General features: G+C 42.3%; 1 protein-coding gene across 1 annotated transcript; it reads right to left on the reverse strand.

The window, feature by feature from the left end:
* Positions 1-614: 614 nt before the first annotated feature.
* UTP11 (UTP11 small subunit processome component) lies at positions 615-12,973 on the reverse strand. The gene is made up of 8 exons (XM_075850528.1): positions 12,791-12,973; positions 12,623-12,684; positions 10,506-10,608; positions 9,311-9,424; positions 5,129-5,222; positions 2,872-3,002; positions 1,533-1,643; positions 615-780 (listed from the first exon to the last, which is right to left on the reverse strand). The coding sequence occupies exons 1-8, from the start codon at positions 12,851-12,853 to the stop codon at positions 697-699; spliced, it is 762 nt and encodes a 253-aa protein (XP_075706643.1). The 5' UTR covers positions 12,854-12,973; the 3' UTR covers positions 615-696.
* Positions 12,974-13,701: the final 728 nt, after the last annotated feature.

Here is a 13,701-nt window from a genome sequence, read left to right on the forward strand (position 1 = left end):
CCTGGACAGTGACTATTTACTGACGTCGCTTAGCAACACTGCCGTAATGACGGGTGCACACATGTAGCCACCCGTCATTACGAGAGCTCCATAGACTTCTATGGACTGTCCGTGCCGTTATTACGGCCTGAAATAGGACATGTTCTATCTTTTTCAACGGCACGGGCACCTTCCCGTGAGAAACCGGGAAGGCACCCGTCGCCAATAGAAGTCTATGAGCCCGTTATTACGGGTCGTAATTACGACCCGTAATAACGGGAGTTTTGACGGTCGTGTGCATGAGGCCTAAACGATTTAGCATTAAAAAAATGTAACATAAAAGTTGGGAATAACCCTTTAAACAAAAACCTCAAACATTAGCAATTTAGATAGGTGAGAAAACTAGCAACATGGCCTACACTATATTTTTCTGGTAAGATCCTCACCCAGTTAGCAGTTAAGTATTTCAATGTTGCAGGTATATTTTAATACTTTTAGATGATAGATAAGTAAAAATATCACATATCAAAACAAATAAATGGTCAGGATTATATTCTTTTCTAAAAGCCAGTCACAATGGCGGCGCACACTGAACACAGCAAATGGAGCATATGAAGTCTACACTGATCCACAAATTTAATTTCTCTGAACTTTATTAAGAAAAAAAAAAAAGTATTGTTCAGCTAGTCAAGCTTCTCTTCTTTACCCCTGCTGTGGCTATCTTGTTCTTTGTTTTTTGAATTTATAAATAGCTGGGGAATCCACAGTTTCTTTCTTCACTTTCACTTTTTCTCTTTTATCCTAAATATGTATAGATGAAAAAAAATATAAAGAATTTTGAAACATTATCACAACGAACAAAACGATAGTTGTAAGGGCTTGCTCAGACAAGCCATTTCTGGGAGATATAAACTAATCCAGCACCCAAAACCATTGGACAAGCAAACCACTGGAGACCAGCATCTTGTATTGTATTGTAAGACATACAAGCTGCAGAAGCCAAACGGTGAAAAATTTCTAATCAAAACCAATAAATACATGCAATGTAATAATTCTATATAAATTCTGCAAAGGTGTCCACAGCCTTTAATGCTTGCAGTTTTGTAATGTGAGAAGGGGAATTTCTTAATACCAATTCACAGAGTGGTAGCGGACAATGCTTCTAAGGCTGGATTCACACGAGGTCATTACGTCCGTAATGGACGGAACGTATTTCAGCCGCAAGTCCCGGACCGAACACAGTGCAGGGAGCCGGGCTCCTAGCATCATAGTTATGTACGATGCTAGGAGTCCCTGCCTCGCTGCGGGACAACTGTCCTGTACTGTAATCATGATTACAGTACGGGACAGTAGTTCCACGGAGAGGCAGGGACTCCTAGCATCGTACATAACTATGATGCTAGGAGCCCGGCTCCCTGCAGTGTGTTCGGTCCGGGACTTGCGGCCCAAATACGTTCCGTCCATTACGGACGTAATGTGCTCGTGTGAATCCAGCCTTAGACTCTGTTGGTCACTTATTTTTTTTCTCTAGAATTTATAACTGGATTTCTCACCATAAGATCTTTGCGTGTCTGTATTTTCTGAGTGATGACAAACATTTTCTTTTCTCTTTCTATTCGTTGATTCAAAATATCATACTGCTGTCGCCTTTGTTTAGCCAGTTTCTGTAGATCGAAAAGAGCAGTGTTACTCATGCGACCACGTGGAGGATCATTTATCTTCCGGAAGTGGTTTGGTCTGCTTTGGTAAAAATACATCCTGGAAATATTTTAAGGCTATAGGAATAAAGCTCAAAAATATAATGGATATAGTGGATTTAAATATAGGCCTTTATTCCAAGATGTATAGAAAACTACTTCCGGTTTAACCCTTTCAGGACTAGACTCATTTTCGTTTTTTCCTCCCCGCCTTCAAGAGGTCATACCTCTTATTTTTTCGTTGACAACCATATGAGGGCTTCATTTTTACGGGACAAGTTGTATTTTCTAATGGTACGATTATATATTGTGTGTGATGTACTGGGAAGCTGGTAGTTCCTCCATTTTCTTAGGAGTACGGTGAAAATGACACGTTGTCTATTCTGTGGGTCAGTACGATCACAGTGATACCAAATTGATATAATTTTTGTTATGTTTTAGTACCTTTAAATGTGTAAAAGTTTGGAAAGCCATATTGTCACCTCCATAACTTTTTTATATTTGCGTACAGAGCTGTGTAAGGCGTCTTTTTGTATGTGAAAAGATGTAGTTTCTATTAATATTTTGGGAAACGTCAGGCATTTCAATCACTTTTTATTCAATTTCTTTGTGGGGTTGAAGTGGCAAAAAAACCTGATTTGGCCATTTTGACCTTTTTTGCTGCTAAGTCGTTCACTTTTTTTTTTTATATATAGCTTGGGCATTTGTGGACGTGGGGATACCTAATGTGTTTGTTTATTTAATTTTATATGTGATCTAGGGAAAAAAGGGCGATTTGAATATTTATTTTTTCCTTTTATTTAGGGCCCCCAGGGGGCTTGAACCCGCGATCAGTCGATCGCTTATGCCATAGACTGCAATATCACAGTATTGCAGTCTATGACAAAATCAGTGCATTGCTATTGAGACCTGCCGCAGGCAGGTCTCAATAGCAATCTTTCTATAGCAGGGCTGGGAGCGTTCAAAATGCTTTCAGATGATATAGGAGAACACCGGCTCCCGCAATCTCCCCGGTGACCGGCCCCAAAGTGGCAGGGGAAGTAAAAAACCCTCAGATGCCGGTGGTCATATCTGACACCGGCAACTGAGGGGTTAAATGCTTGCAATCAGAATTTTATCCGCTGGGTCCCTGCTGTGCAACAACAAAAATACCCAAGTAGATGAAATGGCACAAAATCTTAAGAAAAGGTCTTACTTTTAACACCTTCATGTTAGTGGGACCCTTAACTCTCTGCTTGTGTAAGGTTTCTAAGGTAGGTCTGTTATACACTCTGTCAACCAACTCTGGAGCCGTGTTCAATCGTTCCGCCAAATCAAAGTTGCGCACTAGACAAAAAAAAAAACAGCCGTTGTTTTAACCGCCGTATTCACATGGACGTATACTACGATCATCTGAATTCGGCATTAGAGAAGGAAGTGGGATAGCAGACAAGCCAGGAAATTTGTATTGTTGGATCTATGCCAGAATCAGCAAGACAACCAGTTATGTACAGGAGTTACACAAACTCAACAGCAGCAGAATAATAGGAAAGTATTTATGAAGAGGTTTTAGAAAGTACAAAAGGTGTAGCCTTTAACTGTCTTGCCCAGGCAAAAACAATTGTGTCCTCCTTTAACTTATACCAAGATTTGTGGTGCGAGATGTTAAAAAAAAAAAAAAAAAAAGTTTAACTCTAGAGGCCTCAGACAGATGTAACCAGTCCCCCATAGACTCCATGTTGAAAAGTGTGTATACGGTTTTTTTTTTACCGGATGGCTGTGACAGATGCCATCCGTCAAGCGTAGACTCGCACGTTAAAAAAAACATATAACGTATACTTTTCTTACTGGATGGTGTGAGATTATATTAGTATGACAAATTGCATAGCTTGACACAATTTCAGAAAAGTTAAGGGTGTACACATCTGTAGCTTCAGTGGTGGGTTTGCAGTAAGGACACATCATGACACCCATTTTGTGGTTCCATGCAGGAATAGCTCCTACTAACCATATAGCTATTAGGGTATGTTCACACGGCTTAGCAAAATACGTCTGAAAATACGGAGCGGTTTTCAGGCGAAAACAGCTCCTGATTTTCAGAAGTTTTTGTAACCACTCGCGTTTTTCGCGGCGTATTTTACGGACGTTATTGGAGCTGTTTTTCAATAGAGACAATGAAAAACTGCTCCAAAAACATCCCAAGAAGTGACATGCACTTCTTTTTCACGGGCGTCTTTTGACAGCGACGCGTAAAACAACACCTCGTGGGAACAGAACATCGTAAAACCCATTGAAAGCAATGGGCAGATGTTTGTAGGCGAAATGGAGCAGTTTTTTCAGGCGTAATTCAAGGCGTAAAACGCCCGAATTACTTCTGAAAACCGTGCGTGTGAACATACCCTTAAAGTGAGAAAAATTACGGCTATGTAATTTACAGCAATATGTATAGCAATTCCTGCATAATGGACAGAGCCAGTGATATCACACCAATTCAGATTTATTTACGTCCTGCTACTTGACCTGCATGAGATCCCAATGAGACATTGCGGTAAAGTGTAGAAAATGTTCGTATCCAAAGCTCATATATGAGCATTCCTATTGTGAGAAATTCTAGAACAGTAATTTATCCACCAAGTCTTCAAAATATAGACCAACACCATTAGTTTTACTAGGTATCACCATACAACTACAATCCACATTCATTTCAATTGCTGCCCAATAGTTCCGGGGGATCATTTAGATTGGTTAGAACCAAATAATTCAACCGAAACACATTAGCCGGCATCCAAATGATTGCCATACATAAGTAACCTGCAGTCTATTGCGCCTGTAATTATTAATATGCGCAGGCACATACCACTAGGGTGCCCTAAAAGGCCTTTACAAGATATAGCCTGGTACGTGACAAAGGTCCTTAGGACCATCTCCAAAGTTTTGCAGCCCTTGTCAAAGAGGATCTGTAACTAGTTTAGTAGTACCCAATCTCCCAGCTAATCTAATAGGCGTGGTCACAATTTGAAAGATGAGATTCTAAGCTTTCATATGACACCATCGCAGATCTAGCTGTGAAACAACCGGACGTATCACCAATTGAAAACACAGTCGTTAATGGAAGCTGTATAATATATAATCACGCGGTGTTGCTGGGCTAGGTAGAGGAGAACTGTATGACACCGATTGGACAGCGGCATAGAGAAAACATTACACCGCCCAATTAGCATATTTAGAAAAACGCGCAGAACTTTGCAAATAAATGTAGTTACCCGTATCACAGCGCCTATTTGATTATTTAGGAAATAGGGAATTAAACTAGTGACCGATCCTCTTGAACTAGAATTTTCTCCTATCTCGGCAGTTGTAGCTGTCCTCCCCCCCCCCCGACGGTGCCTGCCCAATAACCTTGATGTAACAGTATGTCAAGGTGCCGTAAGGGGCTAAATTAATAAGCTCATTGATAAAAATGGTTCGCTTACCGTCTTTCTTGGTTTCACAGAAGAAAGTATGTGTATTCTTAGGCTTATCTTCAGCATCCAGAAGATGGAGTTCGGACTTGAGGCGTTCAATTTTCTGTAAACGTAAATACAGGTTTTACAAAAATGTCTTTACCCAGAAGATCAAAAATGAAGACACGAGGAGAAGCTGTTCATCTGCACGTACTCGAGTTCTGATTGACCAGTAGAAGTAGCCTAGAGCTACACAAATGTTTCATGACTAGTGACGTGGCATTGGGACTGCTAAAGAGCCTTTAGGAATCATGTTGCGTTAACCACTTAAGCACTGTATCGCTAAAATTTGCGCCAAAGAACGGACCTTGAGAAGCAATTATAATAACTTTACATGGGAGAATCTGAATGGAACTTGCAGAAATGCATACACCTGCTAGAGAAACAACCCCATTCAGAAATTTACACTTGGGGTGTATAACCAGTTCAGGACCGGGCTATTTTGAGCCTTCAGGACCAGACACCGGTTAGCCATTTTTAGCACGCGTTAGGCTCTAACTTTTTTATTTGTTGGGCTAACGACGTGATTTTTGCGATGTTTTTTCCATAGACAAGGCAGGTTTTTTATCGTTTTTACATACATCCTTTTTGCTATTTTAGCATTTTTATTCTTAAAATTTGAAAATAGTAAAAAAATAAGCTTTTTTACTTTTCAGCCATTTATTTTTTTTTGGTAATAACATAGTTTTACCCTAAAATAGACCTTTTATTTGTGATCGTCATTGTCTACCAGAAATTTTTATATATTACATGTCTATATTAGGGTCAGCGCTAGCGTTATGACAATGATTGTGGGGGGGGGGGGGGGGGAACGTTTTTTTTTGGGGTGGGTATTTTATTTGTATTTATTACTACATTTTTTTGCACTTTACTTTACTTTTTTATTACTATGGTCTGTCCCCCAAAGGTCAAAAAAGACCTTTGGGGAACTTTATATATTTTTTTTCTTTCTTTTACACCATGTTTTTCCACTGTGACTGGAGATGCACAGCAGCCCCAGTTACAGGGGAAATCAGCCCTCTCATAGTGACGATTGTCACTAATAGGGCTGTGCTGGGTCTAGTAAGACTAAGCAGCAGTCTGTCAGTAACGGCACCCGGCGATCATGTGACCAGTCACATGATCACCGGGAGGAATAGAGACAGCGACGCGGCCACTGCCTCTATTCATATACACAGCGCGCATTGAGCGCTGTGTACAAGTGATCAGAGAAGACAGAAGCAGCGAAAGCTTCTTCTATCCTCTCCTCAGGGTCCCCGGCAGTCACTGACAGCCAGAGACCCGACATTCAGCTGCCCGATCGCGCGGGCAAAAAGTTAAAACCCGAGCCGTAAAAAGTCTATGGCTCGAGTTTTAAGGACCCTGACCGCTGGCCGTAAAAACACAGCCAGCGGTCGGGAACCAGCTAATATGTTACTCTGACCCATTTTTTTTTTAGTTCAGAAGAAGTATAAAAACAGATCCGTTAAAAATTCCATTGAAGTCAATAGGATTTTTAATTGCATCCGTCAGTGTCCGTACGAGAGTACAGGACTTTGACTCCATTAAAAAAAAAAAAAAAATGGATATCTAACGGATGAGTTCTTTTTATCATTGGTGTCAATGTAAAACGTATACAAATTGATTGTATTGGGTTTTCTTTATTTCATGAGATTTTTAACGGATGAATTTTTATCCTCATTCTGATCAAAAAATGAATCAAAGTAACGGATTATACAGCGCAAGTGTGAACTTAGCCTAACTGGAAACGATTTTACATCTGCTTCACAAATTTCTGCTTCAAAATTTGTTCCGTGTGACTCATTAGGGTCAATGTGCACGATGCATATTACGTGCGGTTTTGCCGTACGTATTTGCCTTCATCAAAACTGTAGCGTAATACAGTACCAGCATAGTCAATGAGATTCCAAGAAATCTCATGTACACCCTGCAGTATTTTTCCGCACATAAATTGACCTGCAGTGTGGATTTTAACATCTGCGATGTCAATTTATCTTGCGTTTCCGCTTCCGAAGTGTATCTGTAGTGCTGAGGAAAATCATACCAAATCCCGCAGCATGAAAACGGGCGGAGAAAAAAAACTCATCAAAACGTAAAAACCGTACTGAAAAACACACAGAAAAACGCAAAATTAGGTGCGGTTTTTACCTGCAAATTTCCTGCGTATTGATGCGGTTTTGGTGAGTATTTTCGGAAGCAAATTACACAACATATGCATGTAGCCTTAGGGTATGTTCACACAGCGTTTTATTGGCAAGCATAAAAAATCTGCATACAAATTTCCTTCAGGATAATTGAGACATTTTTGGTTTGTTTTTTTTGGTCTGGAACCTTAAGGGCTCATTCACACGAACGTGAATCTCGTCCGTGTGACGGCAGTTGAAACAGCTGCCGTCACACGGACCCATGCATTTCAATGTTGCCGTTCACATGACCGTTGTTTCAACAGAACGTGTGAACGCTCCATTGAAAGATAGGACATGCCCAATTTTCTTGCGTGTCATGCTTCCCTCCATAGATTGCAGTCTGCGGGGGATCCGTGACAACGCGTCCCGCACGAGTCCACCTCGGACGTGGAAAACTGCAGTTTTTCAGGTCCGAGGTGGGCTACGTTCGCGTGAATGTAGCCTTAAGGTATGTTCACACAGCATGTGTGTGGAGAAAAACAGAGAAAACCGCCTCTGAACCCAGGCGCTTTTGGAGCGGATTTGAATAGCATTTCTGATCTATTTTAAAGTGTATTTTCAAAAAGTTTTTTGTATAAATGGTTAACCAACTTGTAGAACCCTTTTCAAAACGGATGTGTTACTTTTTTACACGCTATTTTTTAATTCAGTAGTGTAAAAATATGCCTCATATGAAGTGCACAGTGTATTTCCGATTGAAATCAATTGGAAAGTGTTTGCAGGCGCATTTCAAGTGTATTGGAGCGTAATACAAGCATTTTACGTTCTAAAATATGCCTGAAAATACATACCCTTACTTATTTGTAAAATCTGTTCGCGGTTTATCAACAAAAAAATAAATTGTCAAAAACCGGCTCGAGACACCCGCCATTCTTTTCTGCTTACAATTTATTTCAATGCTGGTTCAAAAGCAGAATCCGCCCCAAGACAGGGCAGGTCACTTTGCTTTTTCTTTTTTTTTTTTTTTTCTCTCCTCAGGAAGCAGAAAAAAAAGTAAAAAAAAAAGCCTCTGATGGGAGGCAGATTTGGGCCGTTTTTTTAGGTCGATTCTAATACGGAAAACGTGTCAAAAACCTCAGTGTTAACCTACCCTAGAGGATTCATAAGAAGGGTTAAAGTTAATAGTTGGACCAAAAGGCATTAGAGTATAATGTGAAAGAAACACAAACGTTGTAGCTCGTTCTCGCAACCCGCCAAGCTGCGCAGTGATGGGCTCAGGAGCTGTGCCCAAAGCAGCACTTGAGTCGGCTAGTACACATCCTGCCCTAACAGTTGGGATCGGAGATAACACTCGATCCATTTAACCCATTAGATGACGCTATCAGCGCAAATGCAGGTGCCGCTGATGGGTTAGTATGGCAACCAGGTGCCTTACAAAGCCTAACAGGCAATAACGCGCAAACTTCAAAGGCCCAAATGGGATAGTATAAAGTTAAAGGCTATGTAACCTTAGAATGGGATATATATATATATATATATATATATATCTAGGTTTAATGCAACTTTTGAATTGTTTTTTAGTACCCTGGATACATAGAAGCTGTATTTTGCGTTCAAAACCGAATTCCATAAAATGACATTGTCTTTCGGATCTTTCAGATGCCGTTCGTCTGCAAATCATCAGGTTTGTAGGATGTAAAGATTTCTAATTCTTTCGGATCAGTTCTCTGAGAGATGAGACCGATATTAATCTGATCGATCACACAACAATTTAGATCGGTATTCGCTTGATTGGATAGAAATCGGTTTGTGTAAACGGCCAAACACCGCATCTCTTATTACACAAATCCATAGGGAGCAGAGTCACATACGGAAAGGATGTGCCACACAGCCGTGAGAACCTTACTATAACCCAATTGTGCAAAGTGCCCGTCATACCACAATTACTCTGCCAGTCATGTTTATTTAGTTAGTACGCAGTATATTGAAGTATATGCGGAGCACACACATAAACAGCTACACTTACCTTAGCCTCCGATACTCTCTTCATCTCCACATACTTGATGTCCTGTGTTCTCATTATTTTAAGCTGCTCCTCTGTAACCTCTTCTGGCTTCTGCTTTTCCAAATGGACCCCATCCTTCAGAAACAGTACAGAGAATTCAGAAGCATACTATACATTTCAGGATGAGCATGTCAGGCAATATGAAGCAAGAACTAGAAGTAAACAGCCTAAAAAACATCAAAGGATATTTCGCAGTGTGGCAATGCGTTCTAAGACAGTTCTACACATTCAATCTAACTGATCACCGTGGGTGGTGGGGGGTCCTGGTGCTGATACCCCAGGGGCCACATATTTATGTTGAAGCGGCCGCTGCAGGGGAATATGCCATTAGGGAACTTATGACCCCACCACTACATATTATATTAACATTCAGATTTATAAATTTTACATAATGTTATAATGTGTTAATTATCATAATCACACTAAAGCTAGGGGTCCACAGCAACAATGGGGGTCACCCACAAGTTGCAGTAAAAGGCCACAAATACCGCAACCTCAATGTTTTCCTATGATGGAAAAAGCCACAGGCAACTTGCAGCAACGCATGCATTTTGCCCATGTTGGAAGTCTTTGATTGAAGTGATTGTAACCCGGCTTTTCTCCCAAAAGAGAAACATTGAAGCTGTGGTAATCCTGCCATTTTTTTTACAGCGACCCACAAGCGGCACTGTAGAGTCCTAGACTGAAGCAATTGCCAATTTTACTGTCACAGGCACTTATTGCATCTCCGCTTGATATGCCATAAATATCTGATTAGAGGTCCCAGTGGATGGACCGCCAGCAATGACCCTGCTAACCGGAGTGCACGGTTCTCTATTCCCATCATGCTCACTATCCATTAGGGTGAATCGCAAATAGGGAAAAAGCTGAATACCCATCACTCAGACCCAAACTGATCAGACACTTATGACATATCCAACGGATATGTCATAAATGTTTGTATTGGGCATATGTCGTTACGTCACTATAGACCGCTTTATTGAGGCCTGGCAGGGACCCAAGATGAACAGTGTGTGTTGTAGAATTGAAAACTTTTTTTTCTCACTTCTTGCAGGTTTGGTGCATTTTGAGTAAACGTTATGACATTAGATACCCCTTCCTCTCCAACTCATCTCTCTAAAGCCAAATAGATAACGTTCAAGACAGTGGCAATTACCTGGAGTTTAGTTGAGGTCATTTTAAAGTAGAATTCATCAGGATTCTTTTCCAGGGCTTTCTTCCGCAAGGCATTGAGATACTTTCTTTTCTTCCCATAGTCACTGGAAGAAAAAAAATAAAAAATAATAATACAATGAACGATCACAAGATCAAAATTAACTTGGTTGGCGACATTCACCATAACAAGGGGTATACAGAACACACGTTGTTGAAAATAGCTGCTATAAAAGTGCCTAGAAACATGAAAGGGGTTTTACCCCCTCATAATGTAACGGTGTATTGCTAGGATATGCCATCACTTTTTGATCAGTGGGGATCTGACCTCTGTGACCCCCAACAATCCTGAGAATGAATGGGCCACAGAATGGTGGTCCCTTCACTGTTTTTCCATGCACAGCGGTGGTCTCGGCCACTTGATAGGGGCTGGCAGAGTCACAGTGCAGGGACAGACAATAATGGGACCATAACACTGTGGCCCCTGATTTTCAGGATTGGTGGGGCTCCCAGAGGTCGGACCACTACCAATCAGAAAGTGATGCATAGCTGGCAACTAAAGGGGTTGTCCACTACCAGACTAATGAACTGACAACCAATCCCCACACTGATTAGCTGCGGCACCGAATATCATTGCACATTATGCAATGTACTGGTACGGAAGTGGACAAAAACCCTTTAGTTACAGGAGAAATGCAAAAAAAATGAAACCAATAGAATGGCAGAAGTCACATGTTCAGGCCTCATGCACACGAAGGTAAAAACGCCCATAATTACGGGCCCATAGACTTCTATTGGCCACGTGTACCTCCCCGTTTGCTTACGGGAAGGTGCCCGTGCCGTTGAAAAATATAGAACATGTCCTATTTCAGGCGGTAATTACGGCACGGGCAGCCCATAGAAGTCTATGGGGCTCCCGTAATTACGGGCGACTACGTGTGTGCATCCGTAATTACGGGAGCGTTGCTAGGCTACGTCACGGGATAGTCACTTTCCAGGGTGCTGAAAGAGTTAAACGATCGGGAGTAACTCTTTCAGCACCCTGGACAGTGACTACCGATCACAATACACATCAATGTGTAAAAAAAAAAAAAAATAGAAGTTCATACTTACCCAGAACTCCCTGCTTCTTCCTCCAGTCCGGCCTCCTGGGATGACGTTTCAGCCCATGTGACCGCTGCAGCCAATCACAGGCTGCAGCGGTCACATGGACTGCCGCGTTATACAGGGAGGTCGGACTGGATGTCAAGAGAGATACGCGTCACCAAGGCAACGGCCGGGTAAGCATGAATTTATTTTACTTTTTTTGCGGAAAGGGCTGTCCCTTCTCTCTATCCTGCACTGATAGAGAGTAGGGCTGCCGATTACTGCAGTGTAATTTTGCAGCGAAAACATGCCCGTAAATACGGGTGGAATACGGGTGACACCGGACCCATATTTACGGGCACGGGTCCGTAAATACTGGTGCAATACGGGTCGAATACGTGTGACCAAGGACCCGTATTTACACCAGTATTTACTGGAGGAAAAAAAACACGTTCGTGTGCATGAGGCCTTAGGCCCTGTTCACATGGAGTTTTGACAAGTTTTTTGATGCGGAAACCACTCTGAAACGCGTCAAAAGCCACCCGAAAATGCCTCCCATTCATTTCAATGGGAGTTGGACGAGTTTTTTTTTTACCGCGAGCAAAAAAAAAAACACGTTGCGGTAAAAAGCAGCGACATGACCTATCTTGAGGCGGTTTCTGCCTCCAAAACCCCATTTCAATCAGTCAGAAGGGTAAAAAGACACCTCGACGAGTGTTTTGAAGAGTTTTTGTCAAACCACTGCAAAAAACGTCTGGAGCAGTTTTTGCAGGAGGAATTTTCCTCCGGCAAAAAAAACTCAGTGTGAACACAGTCTTACAAGGGGTTTAGTAAACCGCTCTGGACATGTGACTTCTGCTAAGCTCTATAACTAGTGGAAGGAAATACTAGGCTTATCCATATATAAACTTCTGTTAGAGGCAGTGCAATCCCCGTCCCTCTGACGGGCCACGGCAGATCTGCACCGTCCATGTTTTGTATAGACATCACATAAGACTCTGGGTACGGAACAATGGACGTCCACGCTATACTCACTCAGCACGTTGCTTGTAGTCTTTCTTCTTCTCCAGAAGCCCTAGATTCTTACGGAAGCCCGGCTACAGAAAGAGAGAGCCAACGTTATTACATTCTGATTACCACGTGTTATGAAACAAGCCAATGACCGCCAGCCCCGTCCTGGTCTCTCTCTGAGCGCTCCCTCACCTGTGACCTCTCCTTATGGTTCTTTTGCCGGGACTTTAACGCTTTCCTAAAAGCTGCGGACATCTTGGCGACAAGAGCTCCCACTAGTCCACAGCCAAGTAAAGAGCCACACTTCTGTCTGCACTTCCGGCGCGCAGTGTGTTCATTCACTACTTCTGGTCAACGCTGTGCGCTGCGTTCCACAGCTTCCTACAATGTACAGGGAAAGTGTAGCGGCAGTGAAGTGCTGACAGGTGGTGCTAGTATCTGGAGGCGAGTTCTTATATTCAGACGGTGCGGTCACATCGCGGTAATTAACCGCGATGTGACCGCACCTCCTGAGTATACCCACGCTTATGTGTCTGTATATAGACTAATCGCGGTTTTTGACGCAATTTGACGGCACCCTGTGAACTGTGTTTTCACATAATGTTCAATTTGCATTTTAGATGCGATTTTTGGAAAATCACAGCAAAAAATACAGCCTTAGGCTATGTTCACACGGGGTATTTTGCCGAGTTTTTTGACGCGGAAACCGCGTCGCAAAACTCGGCAGAAACGGCCCGAGAACGCCTCCCATTGATTTCAATGGGAGGCGTCGGTGTCTTTTTCCCGCGAGCAGTAAAACTGCCTCGCGGGAAAAAGAAGCGACATGCCCTATCTTCGGGCGCTTCTGCCTCTGACCTCCCATTGACTTCAATGGGAGGCAGGAGAAAGCGTATATCTCGCTGTTTTATGCCCGCGGCGCTCATTGCGGGTGAAAAACGGCGCGATAATCGCCGCGAAAATCGGCATGCAGGGAGAGGAATATCTGCCTCAAAGTTCCAAACGGAATTTTGAGGCAGATATTCCTCCCCCAAAATACTCCGTGTGAACATAGCCTTAGGTACCTGGCCCATGTAGTGACTTTGTAGCAGATTTGCCGTACAGAT

Source organism: Rhinoderma darwinii, chromosome 2 (genome assembly GCF_050947455.1).
Source record: "Rhinoderma darwinii isolate aRhiDar2 chromosome 2, aRhiDar2.hap1, whole genome shotgun sequence".
Taxonomy (NCBI): domain Eukaryota; kingdom Metazoa; phylum Chordata; class Amphibia; order Anura; family Rhinodermatidae; genus Rhinoderma; species Rhinoderma darwinii.

Bases quoted from the DNA above. Each gene is read 5' to 3' on its own strand.
- UTP11 (XM_075850528.1), bottom strand. From the start codon at position 12,853: ATGTCCGCAGCTTTTAGGAAAGCGTTAAAGTCCCGGCAAAAGAACCAT. The intron at 1,644-2,871 runs GTAAGACCTTTT...TTCGATCTACAG, and splicing joins CTAACATGAAGGTGTTAAAA to AAACTGGCTAAACAAAGGCG. The intron at 781-1,532 runs GTGAGAAATCCA...ATACATATTTAG, and splicing joins AGACACGCAAAGATCTTATG to GATAAAAGAGAAAAAGTGAA.